This window comes from Netta rufina (genome assembly GCF_964035555.1).
Source record: "Netta rufina genome assembly, chromosome: 2".
Lineage (NCBI taxonomy): Eukaryota > Metazoa > Chordata > Aves > Anseriformes > Anatidae > Netta > Netta rufina.
In genome coordinates this window covers 27,138,293-27,163,032 of record NC_140124.1, presented here as the reverse complement: position 1 = coordinate 27,163,032, position 24,740 = coordinate 27,138,293, and the positions used below count along the sequence as shown (strand labels likewise).

The 24,740-nt window shown below is 38.4% G+C and overlaps 1 protein-coding gene across 3 annotated transcripts in view; it reads right to left on the bottom strand.

Moving 5' to 3' along the window:
- The window catches only part of UMAD1 (UBAP1-MVB12-associated (UMA) domain containing 1), an 80,052-nt gene that overhangs the window by 10,628 nt on the left and 44,684 nt on the right, over positions 1-24,740 (bottom strand). For all 3 annotated transcript variants that reach the window (XM_084306691.1, XM_084306693.1, XM_084306692.1), the window contains exon 3: positions 9,111-9,196. In XM_084306691.1, coding sequence (XP_084162817.1) covers positions 9,111-9,196 — 86 coding nt within the window. The remainder of the gene's footprint in view (positions 1-9,110; positions 9,197-24,740) is intronic.

Sequence of the window (24,740 nt, the reverse complement as noted above, 5' to 3'; positions counted from 1 at the left end):
GTTGCTAACTAGGCCAGATTGTTATATTTTTTGCTGTAGCACATATGCCTAAAGATTAAAAAGTTCACGAAGATCACTACAGTGAGCAAACTACCAGCCAGAAGAACTGCAACTGAAAAAACGGGCAACTCCAGCCATCCAGCAGTGCATTCCTCAGCCAGAAGGCAGAGGTGAAGGACAAGGCAATATACTGCAAAATGAACAGAGAAGTCTGATAACTGCTGATAATGGATTTCTTCAGCAACTTCAGGGTCATCCCAAAGCACAAAATACTCACATTTATTTTGCTGCTACCTTAATTTCTGCTGGAATACAAATCTTTGATATGCACTGCTAAAATTCAGTTATCTATTGAAGCAACTTTGAGCCATGAATGAATTCCTTGTATGTGGAGCAGTATTTTTTGAGCAACTGGAATGCCAATGTTACTTATCCCCCCCAAAATACTCTTCTAATTGGGCTGAAATCAGGAGCAAAGTTTATATTTTATCTTTTTGACAGAGCCAGAGAACATACTAAGAAATGAATTTCCCATAAAATATTAATTGTATATTTAAATAAACACTATTTAAATTACCTATTTTAATTTATCAGCTACGTTTAGTCACTGTAGTTATCTCTAGGTCACTTGTAGCGACAAGATTTGAGTTTCTCTATACTGCTCCAGGCAAAAAAAAAAATAAAACCTTAAGACCTTTTGGGCATGTGACATCCTGAATGGGAGGAGCTCAGACAAACTGAGTCCCTGCTTCCATATCTTGTTCCCAACCCCTGCTACCGTAGAAGCTCCAAAACAGTAATCTACTGTGACAGAAGAAAGATGACAGTTTCTCTGAGATGGTAGATGGGTGTGGAGCAAAACCTCTAAAAAAGAGGGTAACACTTCATTCTCATTGTTCTACTCCTAAATGTATGAAAATCCAAGGACTCGGAGAGAAAGCTGTCTACTTCAGAAAAGAACCTAGAAAAGTCAAATGAAAATAAGAGACTAGTAGGAACATAGTTGGCCAACACGGTTTCACAAAAGAAATCTGTAATTTTTTCAGCAAATAGGACCAACTGGGAAAAGTTGCCTAAATGTGAAGTTAAAATGATGTTATTATTTGACAAGAAAAGTAAATCTCTCCTTGAGTTGTCACAGTAGTAAAGACATCCAGAAAATGTCTCCCTAGAATGTAAGCATCAGTGAGAGGAAAAAGACAGATGGGTCACTTCCATCTACAGCAAGAGCAAAATTTTCTTGGATTTGGTCTTTTGGCCTTCTGAAAGTGCTAATTGGTTACAGCTATTATAGGAAAGAAAATTACTAGTCTGAACCCAGGTGAAGCTTTGCTCCAGTGATAACTGCAACCAATGTTTTTGCAGTCCTTCATGAAGTTTTAGTTGGCAACTGAATCCCCAGATCTTCCCAGCAATCTCTCTCCTCAGTCTTGAAGAATATAAATGGATCCTCGGGCAGATGTATGAATAAAAATCACTGCACTAAGTGCTTTGTTCTGAGTTGTTTTTTTTTTTAATCCTGTTGCATATATATAAACCCAAGCTTGTGGCAAGAGTAGCACTACATTCTCTCTCAAAATTAAAAATGTTCTAAGTCTGAAGTGGTGAATTAGGCAAGTTGCCTAATGCAACTTTCTACCTGCTCTCCCCACAGAGATTCAAGTGAGAAATAAGAGAAAGGAAGGCTAGATATTTGACTCCAAGTTCCTCCATACACATCGTGTAGCTGGAGCACTCGTCAAGAGCACCGTCAGCAAAGACCTTACCAGGAGCTGGAGTCTGTCAGGCTTGGATCTACGAACACTAATTACAAAGACTAAGTTGTCCTCAGCACTTACTGCTTAGGCTTTTGAGACACAGGAATAAGAGTAAGATGACTCTCAAAGCAGAAAAGCACTAAATAAATAAATAAATAAATAAAAATAAACAAATATTGGCCACCTCTTTCAATTATGTAGGCCTCCTGCAGGCTCCTGGTTTTCTGTGGAAGGAAGACAATTGAACCACAATGAAAAGGAAGAAATGTAATTTTTTAATGTTTAAAATAGACTTGTTTTTCTAGAAAGTAGATCTCCTATTTGCATCGCAACACTAGAAAAGTATTCTTAAAATTTGTAACAATGTGGAAACAAACAAACAAAAATGTGCAAACAAATTTTATCTTGTTGTATTTTTAAAAAATACTTCAGAACAAAATTTGACTGTGTGCTACCCAGTCTTAAAAATCTGATGCAGATGAGAAGTGGTGAGGTTTTGGGGGATTTTTTTTAAGATTGAAATTAAAGCAGTAGCACATTACGAAGAAATAATCAATAAAATTATCAAACCACACTGATAGAAAGTACAGAAAAACATATTCCTGTCTTACCAACCTTGCATTTTGGACTGAAACGAGGCATTTTTGTGTGTTTTTTTCCTTTCCATTAAAATGGACTGGGTACTGCTGGTTTTTTTTGTTTGGTTGGTTGGCTGGTTTGTTTTGTGACAGTGAGACTAACCTAAGAACACTATTACTTTCCTTACATGGTGTTTAGAGTAATTATTAATAAGCTGCCCTATACCGCAGTCTTTTAGCCACCATTTTACACTAATGCATCATGTTGTAAATATCACTGTACCATCAGGCTATATTAGCATGCTGTCTCATCAAATGATGTATGATCTACATTGTATTTTAGATCAATTTTAATATTTTGAAAGCCCAGAAGGGTTACTCCCAGAGGCAGGATGACTGACCGATCAATGTGTTGACAGCAGCAAAGTGAACCAGCATTACTGGCTTTTAGTCCAACTGCATGTGTTTGGGCAAGAGATACAGGATAATCAGTAGTTTTATCTGGGGATTAACTTAGTCAGAAGATTCCAAAATTAGACAAAGGCTAAAAAATGTGAGTGGGAACATCTGGGCACCTAATTTGAGCATCTCCTACTACAAATAACCAGCAAGTGTAACCGAATAAGCACGCAATTTCATAAAGCATATAGCAAGTCTCTGCACAAACTAAATAGCGAGATATGCGAATTGTGCTTCTGGATACATGTGCCTTGGTCATTAGTTGGAGTACACGTGCCTCTGCCAAAGTCTAGGTCTCCAAATGAAGAGGCTGCCAATCAGGCTGATTTTACTATTTTATAACTTCTCCATGTGGGCATATACTTTGCTATCTGTAGGCAGTAAACAAGGTAAGTAAACAATGATGCTTATGGGCCACTTTTTCCCTACAGGAGGTGGTTTTGTCTGGTGCTGTGCAAGCCTCCCCAGTGGTACAGACTGATCACAGCAGTGGCTCCGCGCTCCCCAAGCATGGTGGTGGGAGGCAGGGATATCCAAAATGCCCGTGTTGGTGCTTGGCTTCTGCTTACAAGTATTTGCTAACCAGGCAGGACATTCAAGTCTCTTAAAAGAAGGTTAAGCATCCTCAGTTCTTGTCATAATGAAATCTCAACAGATGTTAAACAAAGGGATGATGTTACAAGTAGTAGTTAACTTGCAAACTGCTGTAGGAAAACACATTGTAAGAAAGCTGCATTACATTTTTGAAAATGAACTGGTTTTGATGAATTCAGATAGGAAGCTGGTGGCAACCACGTTAATTCACATCTCTCCATTCCCACTCCAGTTCCCTATATCTAAAACTACACTTCCCTTAAAAAAAAGACCATTGACATAGCCTTCTTGATGTTACTATGATTGCTAAGTATCTGATGTAACCCCAACTGTATATCACATTACACAGATAATGAATCTAACTATTCACTTCAGAATTGAAAAAAAATTCTGAAGGTGGTACTCTTATAAGACAAGGTGGTATTCTTATAAGACAAGCCCAGGTCTCACTGGTTGACTCTAGGTCAATAGATTGCTTGAATCTGAGTTCACACAGTATTTTTTGTGAGGCCACAGTAACTTATCCTTTGTGATGTGTATAAGCAGTCTTTCTCATGGACAATCACATTGCTTAAATTTTACACGTGCATGTATGTATACATAATATATGTACACACCCACACACCCCCAAGGTGCCCAACTATGAAGTGCAAGAAGTCCACTGGTCAGCAAGTTCTGGAGATCTTCCTTGGTCTTCCTAAGTCTTTGGTCTTCCTAAGACTCTTAGGTATTTTGAGCAATTATCAAACAGGTAGCAATATGAACATTACAATGTAATTAAGCTCTAAGAAGTAAATATCTATTACAATGTCATTGCTGACTTTTAGCTGACAGGGCTATTTACCTTCTTTCTCAGTAAGGTCACAACCATGTACCGCAACCTTCTTATTACATGGCAGCTCTGCTCTGTAGGCACTCTCAGTCTGTGCCTAGGGCTGTGTGGTAAATGCAGGTCCCCCAAAAACCTGTCAGCTACATACCTACTATACATGCAAAGGATGCAGAGAGCTAAGAAAGAAGGTGTCCACTGCAAGCACCAATACTGAAAACTTCACCTCCTTTAAAATTAACGTAAAAACTTAACTTCCTACAGTTTATACATAACATTTGAATAAAACATAAGACCTTCTTCTGAAGGTACCAGCATTCAGATAAAAGTGTGTGCTTGATGACCTGATGCAGACAGCCTTATTCCCTTCTAAGAGTGGATAATTTCATTAAGTGATTACTGCTTTACATACCCAATTAAGAAGAGAGAAAATATGGAGCAACTTGCTTTAAGGGCTTTATAGGTGAAGAAGTACTTGTAGTTAATATGACATATGACAAGCAATTAATCTAACCAGGCCACAACTAGAATCCTATTTTAAGAGGGCTTTAAAAAAAAAACAAAAAAAAAAAAAACAAAACCAAAACAAAACAAAAACCCCTAATCTGCTAATCTTAGCTGTTACATTTTCTATAAACGTTAAAATTTGTCAAAATGAAGCAAACTAATTACAAATGTTGGCCAATAATTTTGAAATATCAGCCACCTACTCTAAAGCAAAAGTAGGGAATTTGAAATGATGCAGCAAATCTAACCCAGAACATCCTTCCTGAATTTTTAAATCTGGAATCTTCTGAACCATAACCTAAGAGTTGGCTTCTCTTTCTCTGGTAACTTGTAAAAATATTAATGCCAGCCAAGCTTTAGTAAACACTAGATGATAACAGGTCTGGAAGAACTGATTAATTAATACACATATACATACATATATATATATTTAAAAAGAAAACAAGGCAGCATTAGTGTTATTCATGTGCTGGAATTGTATCAGATGATTGCCAGGTGATCTGCCCAAAAGGAGATCTTAAACGTCTATCAGCTTCAGCAGTACTTACTAATTTCTGTAGAAGACTAAAAGTAACAATAAAGTCTTTTTTTTTCCCTTCATTTTTATACTGTGCACTTACAACTTGCACAATGTTTTCCTTGGTATTTTATATCTTATGATATTTCTGTTTTCCCAACTGAAAAGTATGGCCCCAAAACAAACACAAAAGAAGTTGTTATTTACATCTATTCAAAATTCTTAAACAGCAGAGCTTTAAAAAAGATCAATTTAATGAAGATATTCTCTTCACATTCTGGTATATTTTTTTTTTCTAATTTATTTGAATACTCAGCCAAAATAGTGCACAGTAGTGTCTATATGGAGAAAGCCATAGATAATTTTAAATTTAGGTCAGGAAACATGTCCTTTCTGTCTGCTACTTCTCAGTTTATAGTATCAAATTATGCAAACAAAGGTCACAAGAACTATAACACAACAACTGCAATTCATAACAAAAGCTATGTCCTACAATGATAAGTATAACAGCAAGGTATATAATTAAGAGTGGCTATAACAGCAACATATAAATTAGATAATTATGGATTAAGCAGTCCCTTGGAGGATTCTCTCTTGCCCTAGAAAACGTATAACAAGCTCCTTAGATAGAAGGCAATAGCAATTAAGTATTTGAGGGAGAAATAGGACTATAAAGAAAACCAAAAACCAACACACAGTGAGAGGAAAATCTTAATTTACAATCTAAACATGGCTCTCATTTTTGGTAGTTTATTTTAATGCACTTACTGGGACAGTTTCCACCCATTAAATCTGCTGACATCTGTTGGCTAAAGAGCGCATGTCAGATTATCAAGAAGTGCAATATCAAATAAACACGAGCTGCTTCTTAAGGTGACAGTATGGAGATGCAAAACACTGCAGCTATTATCAGATTTTTTTTTCTTTCTTGCATCAATTTAATAATCCCAGGTGCCCTGGACACCAGACATACAATAATCTTCATAAATCCTAGTTCACAGCCGTACCATCTGTCAAAAATATTTTTTATGTCTCCTAATAGATATGCTACATAATTGCTTTCACAGTAGGACAAAAAAATATGGTTGCGCTAATTTGGTTTACCAATGGAATAGCTCATTATCAAAAATAACCCCATCGCATTACTGGAGTTTCCAGCACTCTTCATATATCAAAACAAACCTTTCCATTTGGTTACTATCTATAAGCTTAAATTCCCAATGAAAGCAGATAAAGATTGAATTATCTGGAAATTGTACTATAATAATGGAAAACCCACAAGCATGAAAAAAATAAGACCATAATATCTGTTTCTATTACAATGGTGTTGCACTGTTAAAATTAGCTTTGCATTTCATAGTCACAAAGAGACTAATTTCTCAGTCCTGCAGAGTGCTAAGCATTTTGGCCCCCATCCAGAAAAGCACTTAAATGCACGTCTAACTTTTAGTTCATGAGCCTGAAGCAACTTCAGTGGGATCGTACATGCTTGATTAGGCCCAGAGCACTCATTAGCCTGCAGGATGACCCGTCTCCCTAGGACAAACCTGGCATCAGGAGATGACCCTCCCAAGCCTCTGTCTACTCGCTGGCGATGGAAAGGATGCTCCACATGGGACTGTTCTAAGCAGGAGCTTCTGTTCCCACCCCTTGCAGCAAAAGGATAAACTTTGAGACTAAACTGAAAACACCTTTCCTCCTACAAGTTTCTAAATATCTGCAGTTCCTCTGACAGCACTACATGCAATGCGAAAACCTCGTAAAACAATGCAGAGTGCTGGGAGTGCAATTCTTAAGGGAGGTTCTGTTAAATGTTGCTAGCTGCAGCAAGATGGTCTTGTTCCAATCTTTTATTTCTGCAGTAGTTTACATAAAGTAAGCAATATTATACAGAAATATGTATTGGAGAATTCAATAATTGTGCAGAAAACAACTCCAGTAGTACCTAAGTAAGTGGGAAATTCCAAAGACAATGACAGTTACAAACAATACTCCAGAAAACATTTTGTTCAAAAATCAACCTCAGCTTCATTTCCCTTTTGACTAAGGAAGTGACCCACGAACAAAGCATTACTTTATCCTTCTTTAAATCACATTTCTAAAAGCACTTGTTCATGTTCCACAAAGTTGACATCTATTAAAATGTCACATAGATAATATTTAAAAACAAAACCAAGTTTCCAGAAACTGAAAGATTCAGTTGAAGAACTAAACACTTTTCTGTTCAACTATGCACGACAAATGTCTGGTACTACTTTGCAGTCAAACAAATATCTTTTAACATACTGCACTGTGTTTATGAAGGATTTTTGTTCTAATGCTAACAATATTATTACTTCAATTAATGTTCTATGTCTCAATGACATATTGAGTAGGTAATACAATGCTTTTCCAGTTTTGCTAAATTGGTAGATTTCTGCCACAAATTTATAAAAGCATACTCATTACTGCAAATGGAAATATTGTTTTCCTAATATCCCAAATTATCCATTTCATTTGATGATCCTCAGTTACTACATTTAATTTGAGAAACTGAGAGCTCCTTTGAGTAAATGTGAAGTCCAAACACCCAAATCCAGAGACTGGAATTAAAATGTATCTTAGTTGATGTTGTCAATTTGTACAAACATTTTTGCAACATACAAATCTGATTTTTTATTTTGAAAATTGCTTCTTTTCTCTAACTCATAAAAACTTTAATCTGTAATATTCTACAAGTTCCTGTTTTCTGAAGCTCCACAGAACTGAACAAACCATGGATGCTATAATGACCATCAGTTCACCATACCTAGCAAGAACACCACATTAAGGGAAACCACGTTTGTGCAGTAACAACAATACCAATGCATTTTAGTGCCTCAAAATTGCAGGACTTCAGTGGCAAAACACCTTGCTCAGATGTGCATAGATACAGAAATCAGACTAAAGTTTTGAAGAATGAAAGATTTCTGTGTCAGGCCCAGTTTTTAATTTACAAAGAAAAAATGGAGCTCTAGAACACACCCACCCACACATGGAGCATTCTTAGATGAGCAACATCAACGCACACACCTCTGATATACCAAGGAACTTACCAATATATATTGCAATGTCATTGAGAAGAGAGACAGAGACACTGTTAGTTTCAATGTTAGATATGAGAAAGAGAGAGAGAAAGAAAGGGTTAAGCAAAAAAAAAAAAAAAAAGGCACCACAAAAGCATAAAAATACAAACAAAATGTTTTATAGTTATCTTGCACATATCTAGGACTACACGGCAATGGAAAACAGGTTCATACTCATTGCAAAAACATTTTCAGAGGAGGTGGAGAAGAAAAATACGTGTACACCATATGCAAAAATCTTCTGGAAAGCCCTTTTTGGCATACACAGATTAAATATTAAATAAACCAGATGAAGAAAAAGAAGTCCAGATTTACAGCCACACAGTACTGAAACAAAACAAATACACAATAAAGACAGTCTATTATACTCACACATTTGCAACACGTAACATATAACAGTAACTGGGGAAATAAATAACTTATGTAAACGTTTGACAATTTCCATCACTGCTCACTACACTAATACTTGTATGCAATTCATTAACACTCCAGCTACAGTTCCATGTTTTCAAATCTTAAATATAAAAATAAGATTAACAGCAATAGCACACAGCCCAGCCTTCCCTTCTTACTGTTTCTTTTTCAAATCAATATCGGTGGCCTTGACAGTATTGTCATCTAATTACTAGTAATGCTTCTTTTTTGAGGAGGCACTTAGTCTGCAGAGGATGTGAATGTATTGAGACCTTCTCCTTCTCATTCATACTTCTCAAATGATCTGCTATCAAAGTTTCAGCATGCATGAGTAAAGACCTAATCTCCTACCTGTGAAGGTTGGCTGTAGGTCGGTCTGGTCTCTGGAAATGAAGTTTTGTCCTTTGACTCTCTGTTTTGATCATCAGCTGTCTCACCTAGCAAAGAAAGAAAATACCTATTAAATCACTGAAATCCTTCATGTGTTATAGGGAGTAAGAAAAGACCTTGAGTTTCCCTAAAACCAAATAGTACAATTCATTGGAGAATCAAATTCAGAATCAGAGTTCTCAAAGGGAGAACTCTGTTTATATTTATATTTTACAGTTTTGAACATGAGAAAACAAACACTGAGTAGTGGTCTGTGAAGACCAGGAGTAAATCTGTCTCAATTTGTTAAAGTGAAAAATACAGAGAAACAAAGAAAAAGAAAGAAAAAATAATAATAAAAAGGGGTCCCCTATTTTTTGAACACTTAGGACTGGCCATTAAATTCTAATAATGGCAAAGTGTCAAGCAAAGGAGATGTAGCAGTGCAAAGGCCATACCTGGTACAAGCATCATTCATGTCTCTCCAAGTCAAGCTAGGAGGACATGTGCATGGTTATTCTATCCTCATTTACAACCTAGTTTCTGTACAGGAGATATCTGTGCACAAGTTTCAAAAAAGAGATGCAGCATAAGAAAAGAAATTCCCTGGTTTTGGCCATAAAGGGAAAATGACTACTGGGCAGGCTGGACATTAACCTCATCCCATTGCATGGATGTGGCTACCTCTTTCTAGGATTTTGCAGCTGAGACATGATCTCCCAAAAGCTGCAGCTGGTACCAATCTAAGATGGGTAGATCACAGCAATAAACTAGAGGCAGAGTATTTAAGTTTATTTTAGAGAGAAGTTACATCAGTAATTTTAGTAAAAATGTAAAGGCAGTAAAACAAAAAAGCAGTGTTTCTCAGATATGGTAAAAAAAAAAATCTAACTTATTTCTCTAATTGTCTTTGACTGTGGGATGTTGTACAAAAAACTGTAAAAATCTTGTGGATTATCTCTTTATGCTGTTAGTTCAACTCAGCAAATAGTTGGTAAGAAGAGACAACTTAGAAAGATGAAAAAAGATTCAGTTGTGTCATTCTGGTTTTATTTTTATTTGAACTGATGGTGCTTTCTGTAATGGATTATTTTGGAAGCCTGTCTTCTTAAAAAGTCCTGCCGCCACAGTTCTAAATGAAGGGGTTTGAGTTACTGTAGCTTAACTCCTTTGCTAAGCCTGTGTTTTTGGCTTTCCTGTGCCCTTTTCTCCAGAGGTTTGTTTTGAAGTGGTGCACCTGGCAGAGGCTGCAGTGAACAGCAGCCAGCTTCTGCCCATTCCCAGTCAGCCTGGAAGCTGCGTGTGCTTGCACCAAGCTGTCACCCACCCCCAAGGACCCACAGTCAGACCCCTGGGTACACTGCAATATTTGGAAAAGTACCTTATGAAATCTAGCAGTAGTGTTTAGTCATCAGGTTTGTTTTAATACTCTAGGATAATTCCTAACAGTGTCAAGAGTGTCAGGAGCATCATCAGTAAATACATGTTGTAGGTCATTAATGCCTACACACTTCATTAGTGTCTACACCTTTTAGAACCTTCCTGGAGTTGAAAAATACTTCTCAGTTAGCCTGTAGTTCTCTCCATAAAATACTCCAAAGTACTTGCATTCATAGCGTCTCTTTAAAAAAAAAAAAAAAAAAAAAAAAAAAGATAAATGCATGAGGGAAGGGGAGAAGTGCAAAAAAAGTGGGAAGAGAACACAGGAGAAGGGGAGTCAGAGCATCTTCAATACCTCCTCATGACACTGTGAAAAATGAAATTTGTAAGCACCTATAAGATTATGATATAAGTAATTGCCATTAAAATAAATCATGTCAACCAATTAGTTTACATATGTACTGAAGTAGAAGTCTGCAAAGAAAAATTATTAGAGGTCTTGTGAATGCCATCTGCAATGAAATATTGCAAAAACTTGGAGAGGCGTGAAAATAGTTGGCAGATGTATGAAGAGGAGAATAAAACATATTTTTGGTACATTTGCTGTGGATGAGAGTGCAAACAAGTTGAAATCATAACAAATTGAGGCTAGATCAGCTTCTCCAGAAGTGAGGCTGGTTGAGCGCTTGGATCAACTGCTTCAGGAAGTAGTGGAATGTCCCCCTCTAAAGGGCTGCGGAGAGAGGCTGAAGAAACATCTGTTATGAATGGCTTCAGCCCTGCCAAGACAAGGAGGATGAATGACCTTTTGTATTCCCTCCCAGTCCTGTGCGCTATGAAAGATGCGGGAGGAAAAACACAGGATACCCCTCCCTGAGATCATGATTCGTCAAGGGAACAGGCAGATACTGGCTGCACAGAGACTTGTGAAGATGCAAGCAGACTGCAGCTAGCTGGACAAAGGCTAAGCAAGTGTGTAAGGGCTGGGTAGCCAGTCTGCAGCAAAGGGACAGGTAACAGAAATCAGTGAGAGGACTCTTATTGGGTAAAGCTGGGAGTATGCAGAAACATACTGAAAGACTTACACTGGAGATCTAAGAAACACATGAACCAACTTCTTCCTCCTCATCCTTACATACTATTCCTGAAAAAGCACTTGAAAGTTTTTATATTCGAAGAAACAAAAGACCTAATTGATATGTGTTAGTGCTATCCAGAATATACTTTTTTTTTTTTTTTTTCCTATGATTGGTTTTCCCTAAGATGAAAAGAAACCATTGCTTGAAATCTGGACCAAAAGGTCAAAAATGTAAAAACCTTCACAGGAAACGAGGAATAAGAACAGCTCATTGGGAGAGAAATTAAAGATTTTTTTGACTTAGAACTTTGACATCCAACTCCCACAGGTGGGAAGTTCATGGTATCTGGTGTTTCACAACCTGAATTGACTTTGTAAACTGAACTTTAATGCAGATCTCCTTGTTAAAAAAAAATGCAAATGAGAAAACCTCAACATGTTCCCAGATTTTCAGGTATATGCAAAAATAACCCATGAATCTTCACATAGATTGGTATTATTTGACTTAATGGAATTAAAGCAGTTATAGGCAGCTGCACACTAAGCTACCTAAGACATCCGCTTGGATAGTATAGTTTTCTAGAGGAAAAAAAAAATATTTTTGGTGTACTTCTTTGAAAGCTTCCTTTCTCAAATATCCAAATAGATTAATCAACATTATTATCACTCTATTTCTGCTAGCCCAAGTGATAAATTGACTTTCACATACCTCCCCAATCCCAGCCTCTCCCAGCTCCAACAGTTCCCAACCTATTATGCTTGCCATAACCGATGCATCTTGTCTCACCACACCCAAATTTTTTGTTCAGCTTGCCTTGGTTTCCTATTGACCTCAGTTCTAATCTCTTCCTTCAGTGCAATTCAAAGTTTCTCTTCCCTCTTCAGTCTCTGCCTCTTAAATGTTTTCCCTTCCGATCTGGTTTTACTCTTCTCTGCTGCAGCCCTACGACCTTCTTTTCTTGTCTGTTGAGATGTTAGGAAGGCGGATAAAGGTAAATGCTGATCAGACAGACAGCCTTGGGAGCAGGAACTAAGATAGGTTCCTGTGAACACCTTACACCCCCAGGTTTGCAGTTTTTTAATGGAAAGAGAAAAAAAAAAAAAAAAGTACACAATCCTGACATAAATAGGTATGTAATTACAATTTTGCCAAACTAAGCAACTGAAATCTGGCTCTGAAAAAATCAAGAGCACATAACGTTAGTCGACAGGGCTATCAGCTCGCCTCCCTCCCCCCGGTCCAGTCTTTCATCAGAACTGAATAGCAAATCCGTTCACAGGGCCAGAGGGACCATTGTAATCATCCTGCCTAACCCCCTGTATAAATATAGGCTATAAGATTTCTTGAATTAATTTGTTTGAACTAGAGCAAGTTTAAAGCTGTATTTTAATTAAGAGATAACAGGCAAAATGATTCATTTTACAAGACAATTAGATTCCTGGCTCATATATCCCTTGGTTTAAAAGCATTATGCAAAGTTTTAGTCATAAAACTCCTATTAAAAAATGAAGTCATGTACCTAAAATGTCATACACTACTCAGAGAACATACGAATTAGAAACGAAGGGATGCTGTGTGCAGTGTAATGTGGTTCAAACACTAGTCGCATAATCCAGATATGCAGGACATCACTGGGGGAATTTATCAGGAAAAAAAGTCACGCTCATTCCTGTAAAAAATTCCTTTACTTATCAATGAAAATATATTTTCATGTTTGAAAGGAGAGCAGTAGACTTTTATCCTACTGCCCAGATGAAGACGTATTTCAAGTCCTCAGTCTTGTTTTTAAGCTACATGAAGCCTCTTGCAGGTCCAAATGAATGATGTTGCACTCCAAGGTCAGAGATAGGTTTTTCGTTCCGCTGAGCTGGTGCTGGATTTGCACCAGCACTCCCCAAGCTTCACTGGCACCTTCTTTTTCCATGAGGGGCAGACAGGTGTTGCCCAGGAAAGAAAAATGCAGCCTAATCTACAGTATGTACTCTGTACACCCCCCTGCCCCACCTCAGATTTTTTGGCATCTTCAAAAATCGGCATTTACCTTCCTATCTGGACCTCAGCAAACTCTTGTATATAAAGGTTCAACCACAAGTTTGGCTTCTACTCAACAAGGAAGTGGGGTTTCTATTTATACTCTTTCCTCTTCCAGCATTTTGTCATCCTCAAGCTGTGTAGTCTCTTGATCAACAGACAGCATTTAAAAGTCTATCGTACCCTCAGATTAGAAAAAAGAATTGTAAATACATGTTAAAGTCCTCTGTAACTTGGTCTGCCATTTGTTGTGCTCTGTGCAAGAATCTGTGAGAAAGTAAACCATGTGCAGCACAGCAAGCAGTAACTAGATATCAAATACACAAATTTCCACATCATATTCAGCTTCAAAAGGAAGACGGTTATTTTTCATTATACTTTAGTTAGTTCCTTAACTATTTCTTGCCTGTCACTGCTTTTTCTATCCTACCTAAAAATGGCGGGATAGTAGTATTCTGGCTTCTGCTTAGAAACAAAAAGGCAAACAGTTTGAAGACAGGATTAGTGGGATCTGAAAATGGGGGAAGCTAACGCCATGGAAGCAAAAAGGTTTTATTGCCGTTTCTTGCCCCTCTTTTCTATTCATAAATCTTCCCCTCCTTCCCTCAGATAAGGAAGAAGGAACAGACACACCAAGTTTAAGTCACTAACAGAACTTCAAACTTCAGTTCATCAACAGTTGTACCACTATAACACTATCAACCTAGGGAGGTGTTTAGGAAGTACTGAAGTTCCCTCTCCCCTCCAATCATCTGACTCTCAGGTCTGCCTACAATCTCGCTTGTGTGCAGAAGTGTGGTTTGATAGTATCGCTTTTCAGTCCTGCTCTTCTCTCAGCCTCATTTAGCAGCTTCCGGTGACTTCAACTTCCATTGGTTTCCAGATCCAAGCTTTTTTAGTAAAAAGTTCCTCTTCTCCTTTCTCTGTGCACACAACACACGAGCAATCAGCAATGGACAATAAGCTGCTGCTATTTTCCTCCCTGCCATTTCCATCCTTAAACCTTGTCTCAACAGCTGCAGTTGCTTTTAAGAAGAGTCCACAGCCACATTTAGCACCAAAGAATAGTGCAGAGCTGCCACTCCAGAATATCAGTCAAAGATGTTTTCCATGTATATATTTCCATATATCTTTTGCAGGCACCACTTGCCCAATGAGCGAGCTGTGGACTGCGGTGGGGTGGTTCCAGGGAACACAGCTATTTCCAGAACTTTGGAAATCTTTGCTAATGAACACATATTGTATTCAAATACAGCAAAGTGGGATAAATTGTGATTTGACACTTGCCATTACAGATTAACATAACACTCACTGATTCACCTGAATCACATAAGGCACCGACCAGGTGCTATCCTCTTCAATGCATGAGATAGGACATGGATGGATGGGTGGTTCTTTTTTCTTAAAGTAGGACTACCATTTTGTATAGCATTAATGCTGTGCAACCTATACATTAACTCTTGTTAGCTTCTATGTATAGTTGGCAAAACAATGAGGTCATCCTAGTTTCAGGTCACCTCATCCTGGTTTCATATTAAAGCTTTTCATATTAACAGCAGTTTCATTTCAACAAGCTAATAATACCTCCTAAAAATCCAATATATCAGCAAAAAGAATCTCCACATCTGCAATTTTCAGCAAAACAAAAGTTTAAGAGTTTATACTGCATATGGGTAAAAGAGAAGGAAGTCTGAGTAAGCCCATGCTAAAGCACAGGTCTGTGTTAGTCTAAGCAGGCCCACAGTAAGGTTTCGGCAGCCCTATGTGGAATTTTAACAGTGCTTTTATGGCTGGATATTATGGGGTCCTATAAATGAACCTTTTAGCAGTAGTAAAACTTACCAGTATCTACCCTAGTTATTCTGATGAACCATGAGAAAATCTGTATAAAGTTTGCAGAGTGAGGACCCAGAAAGGCTGATTTCTTCATTTGTAAATTTCTTCAAATTTGTAAAAAGGGAAGGGAGGAAAATGTAACAAGGTAAACATTATCATAAATGTTCTTGCATTTGCAGACATGAAGCTAAAACGTCCAGTCCTTATTAAGAGGAACAGTAAACCAAACCTCTGCACATGCTACCAAAGATCATAGGTGTGCAACTCCAAATTTCCACCCGGTTGTATTTTGGCATCCCTTCCTTCTGTAGGTAATCTTAATGCAGAGTCTCCATCTTGCTAAACAATTATGTCACAGTCTTCTCAACCCACATCCCACTATCAAGACCACAGATCAAACACTCCCCAGCAGACTTTTTTTTTTTTTTTTTCCAAGCTGAAGCTCTTCGACGATGGCAACAGAAAAAACATTACAAGAGTTTCTCATGTATCTCCTGTAGAGTTTCAGTATCACAGATCTACATACTGATAAATTTGCAAAAAGCTTTTTACTCCTGTGTTTTTATTTTTTATAATTTATATCCAGCTTCTTAAAGTTTGACTTCTTTCAAAGCTTTCCTGGATCCTAAAACAACGGAATCTTACAGCTTAAAACCCAATCCATCATCCACTTCAGTAAGACTAAAGCATTCCCTCTCCCTGCAGTTACCAGGCTTTCTTTTAGGAGTGGTAAGGTCTTTCAGAAAACTGATTAATTGAAATATTCAACAAAATCAGGGAAGGGATCCCTGGAGGTCACATTAGCCCAATCTCCAGTTCAGTGTGGAGCTAACTTCAAAGTTAAACCATGTTGCTCAGGTCCTTGTCCAGATGAATTTTTAAAGTCTCCAAAGATGCAGATTCCACAGCCTCTCAGCTCTCATTTAGATCTATCCCTTTACTATTTGATCCCTCCAACCCACAGACACATTTCAAAGAAAGCTGTAGAATTCATTCATTAATGACTTGTTATGTTTCCCCCTTATGATGAAGTTTTACTTTTCTTTTTTTTTAAAAATAACTTACAATACTTCCATGTCAAGCAAAAAGAAAGGTTGAGGATCAATCCCATTCTGTTTTATGCTTCCATGTAAGTAATTTCCCCATTATGCTCTCCTACCAATCTTTCTAAGTGGCCCACAAGAACACCGATTCCCCTCATCACTTTCAGAAGACTTCACTCATCCATTTTGCTGTTTGGAAATCCCATTCTCAAATTCACTACCCTATATGCTGCCACACCTTTCATACTTTGTTATCAGTGTATTGCCCATGCCTAAGGGAGAACTTCACAACTATTCACTACTCTTCCTGTGTTACTATTACTGCTACTGCTTTATGGATAAGTCACACCATATCTATTACGTGTTAGCATTTTTCATGAATGTTGCCCCTGCAAAAAAATCTACAGAACTGCCTGGAAGGCATAGATTAGATGCCACATGCCAGTCTCCACATGCATTTGGTTGCAGTTCTTGACATTCCTAGAGAATCTTTAGTTCTTCCTGTCATTCACTCTAGCTGTCAATAAAGCCCCTTCTCTTCACATGAAAACAAATGCTACCTCCTAAGCCCAAGTGAATCATACTTTACTGGGGAAGTAAGCCATCTAACCTACCTTTTTTTTTTTTTTTTTTTTTTTTTTTTTTAAATTAGTTTCTTCTTTCTTTAGACTTACTGTTTACATAATCACTGAGAATTTACTGTCATGGTCATCTAGACCAGCTCAACCATCCTAGAATAACTAGGCTGTGTGTTAAGGTTAAGAATAGAATAAGAAGTCCCTTAAAATTTTATATATTTGAAGAAATTTAGACTTAAATTATATTATCTCTTTCCTTTCCATCTCAAGCTCAAATCTGCTTCCTGGGTAGTGACTTAGCACAATCCAACTTTGTTATATGGTGAGTCTGGTATGCAGCAACTGCAATAGCAGCCTCAGTTTGCAAGCCAGACTTTCTCCTAAGGTTACAGTCTTTTCACAAATCCTGTTTGCTTTTTCAAAGGAGGGAGGTAAAGATAATATTATTTGCCTTTATTTGTTCTATGTCTCTTGCTTAACTGAATGATATGGCAGACATGATTATCACAATCCCTCCTGCATTTTCTTACTTGAATTGGAAGGACAATAAGAAGTTTAAACTTAGAACAATACAAGTCTTTACCTCTTCAGTTCCTGATGAGTGGCAAAAGGCTATGGGGAAACAGTAACAACAACAAACTTCACTGAAGACTACAGCAGAGCTCACAGAGCATACTGTTGGTGAGCAACCTCCCCTTAGAAACACTTAGCAGTATCGTTTCCTTGCTACTAGTTCCACTAACCAATAAAACCTATATCAGAAAGAAACATTTATTATACCACCCAAATTTTCACTATGAAATTAAGCTTATTTTACTATACTTGTTTCACTGTGAGGTTAAGGCTCCCACCCATTTTATTCATGGTGTGGTTCTGAAGGCAATCCGGGCCAGAATGAAAACAGCATTTTGAACCCCACTTTGGTCAGGACAGAAAAACATTTTCCTAGCACTTAAAAATCTGCAGCATGGTCTGCCTGTTCAGACAGACACTGAACTTGCATGCCAATAAGGCCAGCATGCACTGAAATGATTTGCCTGACAAAAATTTTGGTGCTCATCATCTCATATTTGCATGTGAAAGTTGCTACATAAATGCAAATTATGTTAGAAAACCTGATGTAAATGTAAATTTAAGCTTTCCTAAGGAATTGGATTTATATCACCACTCTTCTGTCCCTGATAAGACAGGAAAACATTGTCAAATGTGGTTCAAACTGGACAGATACAGAAGAACCAGATTTTTACAGAATATAATCATCTGCAGGAAAAACCCATTGTACTCTTCTGCTCTTCTTGGCACAACTAGCAAATATCACTGTGGTTGGTCCCTGTGAATGACGGTAAGGGAAAAGCAAGAAGCAAAACTCCCTAAACAATGCATGGAAATAGCTATGGCTATTGTAGAGGAGTAGGACTAAGCAAAGAGGTTGCTGAGAAACTGAATGCCAGCATTTCCCCTATTCCACGGATCATGTTTTATTCTGCCTTGCATGAGCAGCTACCTAGGACATTCATGTTAGTTATTAAGAACTTTTTTTTTTTTTTTTTTTTTTTAAGTCTTCTAGAAACTCTGAAAGCTGATTTAATGCCTCCTGGAAGAAGAATTAATACCTAGGACAGAACACTCATTTAAGGTAACTTTTATGGTACAAAATTGTAAGAAATATTCTCTGAATATTTCACCACTTCAGAGCACTACCATGGTCCCAGAGATGTGGCAGTCCCCCACTCAACTCCAAAACAAAATTAAGCAGAATGAATTTAAAACATAAACAACTCACATAAAGTTATATCTATGCACCGGTAACACTGTGTGACACACAGGCACCAATACACCTGATGCAGAAGTTAAGTCATAATACCCAAGCTTCTGTCCAATGTGCTTTAGACAAGGCTTATAAATATTCTGGCTCACAAAGTTCCTTTTCCCTCTTTTTTCTGCTTTTGCATTTCAGACATATGCTTGCATGACATTTTAGAGCACAGCATATTTTGCTTTCCTCTAAAAAGAAGTGTAAGTTCTCTGTTAGGAGTTTGCATACTAACAAACACAAGTTTCTGAATACACTTACAATTGTTTTACAGAGATTGTGAATATAAAAAAGGAAAACTTACATCCAAAAGCAATTGTAATACATTATTTAATGAAACAAGCAAAGCATCTCTGACTCCAAAACTTCTTGAAATATTAGTTTTGGCTTCTAATATTAATTTCATTTTATTGCTACCACCATCTGATTTACTTCAATGTTAGGAAAAAGATAATAACATTGAAAAGCAAACTAACAAAAGAGGTTAACAAGTAGGCAGTCTCCTCAAAAAATTAAACATGAATCCATTTAACCCGTCCTCAGAAATGGCAAAAACAGCACAGTAGCTAATCTTTGGATCAGACTTCTCTCATGAATAACTAGCTTCATACAGATGATTAAAGGACTGCATATTTTTATTTATTTATTTATTTATTTAGAGCACATAGGTCAATAATGTGGATTAAGTAGGATTAAAGTGTTATTTTCCGATTACTTTTGTGGTTTAAGCAGGGTTAGTACTTCTAGGAACTTTATTTTAAATCCATCTTTGTAGAAGAAACTACGGCATAGAACTTCTTGTTTACTTTTGACTTGTAGGTAAACAACATGGAAATGTTCACTTTAACATATGATCAGTAGACTACATGATTTTAAAGACAGTGGGATAAATAGTATCAAAAATTCACAGATTTTTAGTATGTTTGATTAAGTATGTTAAAAACTTTCTAACCACTGCTTGGGCCCTCAAACTGCATTTCTGCGTTACACAGAATGGCATAGATTTGTGAAAATTTGAAGCATCAGCAAAAAAACGCTAGCAGAATTCCTTAAAACCATACTAAAAGGAAGGCAGAAGCTGTTAAAGAAATAGCGGGGGAGAGAAAGTGACAATTTCTGAAGAGACAGAAAAGCATAGTTTATGTAGTCTAAAAGAAAAAAATGTTAAAATATCTGTTTACAATGATAACAGATCAAAAAAGTCTAGCTGGAATGTTTTTGCTTGTGTTGTTCAATGAAACATCCAAACATTTGCATACACACAAAAAAAGTGATATTAACACTGCCCACAAAGCAACGAGGAAGAAATTACTTTAAAAAAATGTGCAGTATTTCAATTTTTCATTAAAATAAAATTACCAGGGCTTTGTACTGTATTCTTATCATGCATGGAGAAACTTAACAAAGACCACAGCCGGCTCTGACTTTTATCACCAACTGTTAATGCTGTGGAAGTGCCTGATGGCAGCGATCATATATACCAAGTTATGCCTACACTGTACATTAATCCCTTCCCTGAACTCTGCAAGGAAACAGCATCTTCCAACTGAAACCAAAGCATTTCAACTGTCCAAACCCATTGACAAGGAACCCACGTAGTATTGTGTGAGCTTCAAGAGCACAAAGGGTGACAGGCAGTTTTTGACGAGCAGCACTTCTGGTTTCCTGATGCAGCAATCACGCACCTCCCCAGCAGCCCCTGGGACCTGGTGGGGTGACCTGCAGTGGGTTTCATGCTCTGCAGCCAGGGTTCTCAGAGAACGTCAGACTTATGGGAGCCCGAGATGCAAGGCAATGTGTCAGTGATGTTAAAGGGGGCTACCAGATATGAGAAAAACATCCTAATGCTCAAAGATGAAGCTGTCCCAGGATGTCAAGCTTGCAAGATTCAGCAGTACAAAGGCCCCTAAATTCCCCCAAATCCAATAGGCAGACTGATTCAGAGTCTGATGTACAAATTTTTCCAGCTTACCTAGTTGCTCAACGTCAAGTTCCCAGGTATGCCCAATACATGCAACTTTTCTGCAGAATGATTGTGTCATTACATGAAAACTGAGTATCTATTTCGAAACCCAACACACCGAAAACAGCCAAAGCCACCCTACAAAAACAAACCACACACATCTGGCAACTCTCGTCTGGCTGCTATTTGAAGAAGTGTAATTCAGTCTGTAGCACGATCGCTATTACCCAAGGGTGAGTTTTCACCCCGTGGCTGAGCCAGGCTCACAGCTCAGTGCTGCCAAAAGGAGCAGCCCTGCCTCTTCCCCTGGTCCCATCGATGCCCCGCTGCTCCTGCAGTTGTCTTTGTGGTGACTCCCACTGAGGTCTTGTCAGCCACCTCAGCCCATTGAACCAGAACAGAAAAAAAATGAACAATTTATTATATTAGGAAATGCTCTTTTTTTTTTTTTTTTTTTTTTTTTTTCTTTCCAGAACAGATACGGATATCAGTGGGATGTAAGAAATTAGAGAAATACGTATTTTTAGTTTTCCCCTTTTCCCTCCCAAGTGGTCAACAGCACAGCCATCTTTTGCTTTATCCTCTTGAGAAACTTGCATAAGCTTTTGTGTTGGCAGCCCCTGGGAATCAGACAAGTCAACACCCACCATGCAAAGCTGAATCGCTGTGTTTAAGGAGCCACCTCTTGAAGCAAACAACATTAGTCTGGATGACAGGTCTGTCAGGATTTACATAAATGGGCTTTAAGAATTATTACGGGCAAAATAATTTTATGGAAAATCTGAAATTTTACTTGGTCAAAGAGCCCAGGCAAGTACTTTATTTCTTGTTGGTATATCACTTAAAATGTATGTAAGGTCATGCAACTTTTATAAGTTCTGATTAGGATGCACTTAAGTAAACCCTGAAGATGTGGAATTTTGCAAAGTTGAGACCGAAACATTCATAGCCATATTCTTTCCCATTTTTAGCCATATTCCTAACCAACTTAATTTTGAATTCAGTACTCATTTAGAGAAAAGCATGGACCAAAACTATCACTGTGTTTTCATATAAAACAAGCCAGCAAACTAACCCAGCCCACACAAAGGGATCCTATTCAACTGGTTGAGGACTAGCAGATGAATTTCTAGGTCACAAAGGCCTGAACAATTGTATCTGATAGGCAGCTGCTATGGTAGATTAATGATTTTCCCCAAACAAGACCAAATTCAGTTTCCATAATGAAGTTATCATATTACATGTACTCTACTCGGAAACATGTCCTGTCTTTGGAACCTGAAATTATTGTGCCACAACCTGCCCACAATCATTTTGCAGCCTGGTATGTGACAAAAAATAGAAGGGGAAAAAATAAAACCAAGGGCCATGAGCTCAAAATGATACTCCTTTCTTTGCCAAAGAACACGGCATCTGTCTCGAAGGCAAATAATTACAAAGCTCCTTCTAAGAGGAGGTGAGGAAGGCAGGCTGAGTGCCCAGAGGCCTACAAACACAAGCACTGCCACAGGACACATATCACACATGGTTGCCATCGGGCCAACTCAGTGCTGCCACAGTGTATAGGCCCTTCCTTCCTCTTTGCTTTGGGCTGTTTGCTCTTGCCTTTGACCTCATCCATTTTGGGACTAGTCCAGTTCCTCAGGGCTTCGGTTCAGCTCTCTAATCCAAAAGGTCTCTTTCTGCTGGCTGAATTTGCTGTCTTCTTAGTCTCACTAGCAGGCACCTGAATAGTACTGCCCCATGAGACACTAGGAGGTAATCGAGCAGCTCACCCATGCTCAAGGATGTGTTTCCATTCACTCTTCCCTTTTTCTCAGCACTCTGTCTTCCTTCTTCCCTTCCCTGGCTCTATCACTCAACCCCTTTGAGCCAATTCCCTTTGCTAGGGCAACACAACACTAACCCAGAAGAGAAACAGCTCACAAAATTGCAAAAAATCAAATGGCGAGCCTGCAGAGTCTGCAGTGGGATGAAGGACCTGGCCCTCCATCAGGAGGCCACAAAATCAACTCAGCTACATACAGAGCTAGCCTAAGACAGGGAGATTTCCTCAACAGAGCAGCTATTGCTGTGTGCAATATGATCAGTCATCTTCAATTTTTGCTTGGATAAGGTCTGTGGGACCAGGAGAGCTGACAGAATTGCTTGCTGCCACTGAGGAACGGCGTTCTTCCCTCACCCTCAAATGCCCTGCCCTTCCTGCGACCTAACCCAGCAGAAATCTTCACAACATTTTTCTGAGAATTGAGCTGGTTCACAAAGAAGTCCAGGAAACATTGGAGCTGGGGGGCAAAGGAAGATCCACTGAAGTGGAGTAAAGTAGCACCTTTGATTTTGGGTGGCAACAAACTGACAAAATCAGATTATCCTCTCTCTCGAAAACAATACTAGCCAAACAACTCTAAGATGAGTAACTCTAAGATCAGACACGAGAGAAGATGACATGAAGGATTTTGCCTTTGAGATATCCCACAGTAGTTAACTGTAAAGCTTTTGTCGTTTGCTTTACTGTCCTGCCTTAAAGGGATTAATTAGGAACTAAGGCCTCAAAACCAGTCTCCAACTTCTAGGCAACTTGAAAGATAGAAGACCATGCCTGTTTTGAGTGTGCTAAAATGTAGGTGTGGTGTACAAATGTATAGACTACTTTGGGGCTCATTTAAGGGGAAGGGAACAGCTCAACAGACACCTAAGTTAGGAGACCACACTGTTACTGCTAATAGACTTCTTCAAAAGGTGTGAAGGAGGCACCTAAATTATACACCTGCTCCATATGCAGAGAAGTGTCTTTCCATCCAGTGACTAAGTTGGAAGAATTGTTCCCAAATGAAGGGATCTGAAGTCAAACACTCCTGTAAATGATCTAATTGCTGATTCCTGCAGCATTCTGCAGCACGAAGGGTAGATCTTATCTAGGCAGCCCTCCTGAAAGGCTGCAATCGGGAGAAAAGCTCTGCTACACTGACAGCAAGTTCAGAGAGGGGTTGTGAGCATGCTTCCACAGCCCCCAGCCACTAAAGAGATTTGGGGGGAGAAGAAAATGCTTCAGAGCACAAGAGATGCCCCCACCCCCTTTAGCTACCTGAGGTCCATCCCAAATTGCTGCCGCCCCGCATATGCTTCCTTTTAGGCATCAGTGCAGGCAAAACAATGCCTGCAGTGAAAGAATGACCTGTGAACATGGATCTCTGCCTTAATCATGGGAAGATCCAAGCCAGAAGCAGCAGGGGACAGGAGCAGATGCTTTGTCTGGACTCAAAGCTTCTTCCAATGTATACATATAAGACAGGGATTCGGAGTTTGCCTTGCTTGAATTTGCTTCTAAATTAATAAAAAGCACTGTAAAAAGCAACAGCTACAAAAGCCTTCAGAAGCATGACTTCCTTCTCCCCATCTGCTGCTTTAATCAGTTTATTGTTGTAGTTGCAATCAGAAGTAATGAAAACACACTACATCTTGGAATTAGCATATCTTTACTACTTTCCCAGAATCATAAATTAAAAGCTCAGGATAGAACATAGAAACATTATTGCTGTATTAATATGTTACAAGAGATGTTGGGTTTAAGACAGGGGCTTTCAGTTGCACAGACCCTGCAAATAGTCGCACTGCTATGCAAATAGTGACTTTCTTCTTTCATCACCTGACTTCTAACACGGTGCCAGGTGAGCACACCCACAGCCAGAGCCTCCAGCAGCACATCAGAGAAGGGAGTTCAGAGCACAACTTGACCACTTTTTGATCTACCACGTGTAAGCTTAAAATATCCCAGCCCTACCAACACTCCCATTGATCCCAGGGGTCCAGCAGGAAAACAGGATTATTTTCTTATCTTGACCCACATGGCATGGATATATTTACCTGTATTAACCTGAGACCAGGGCTG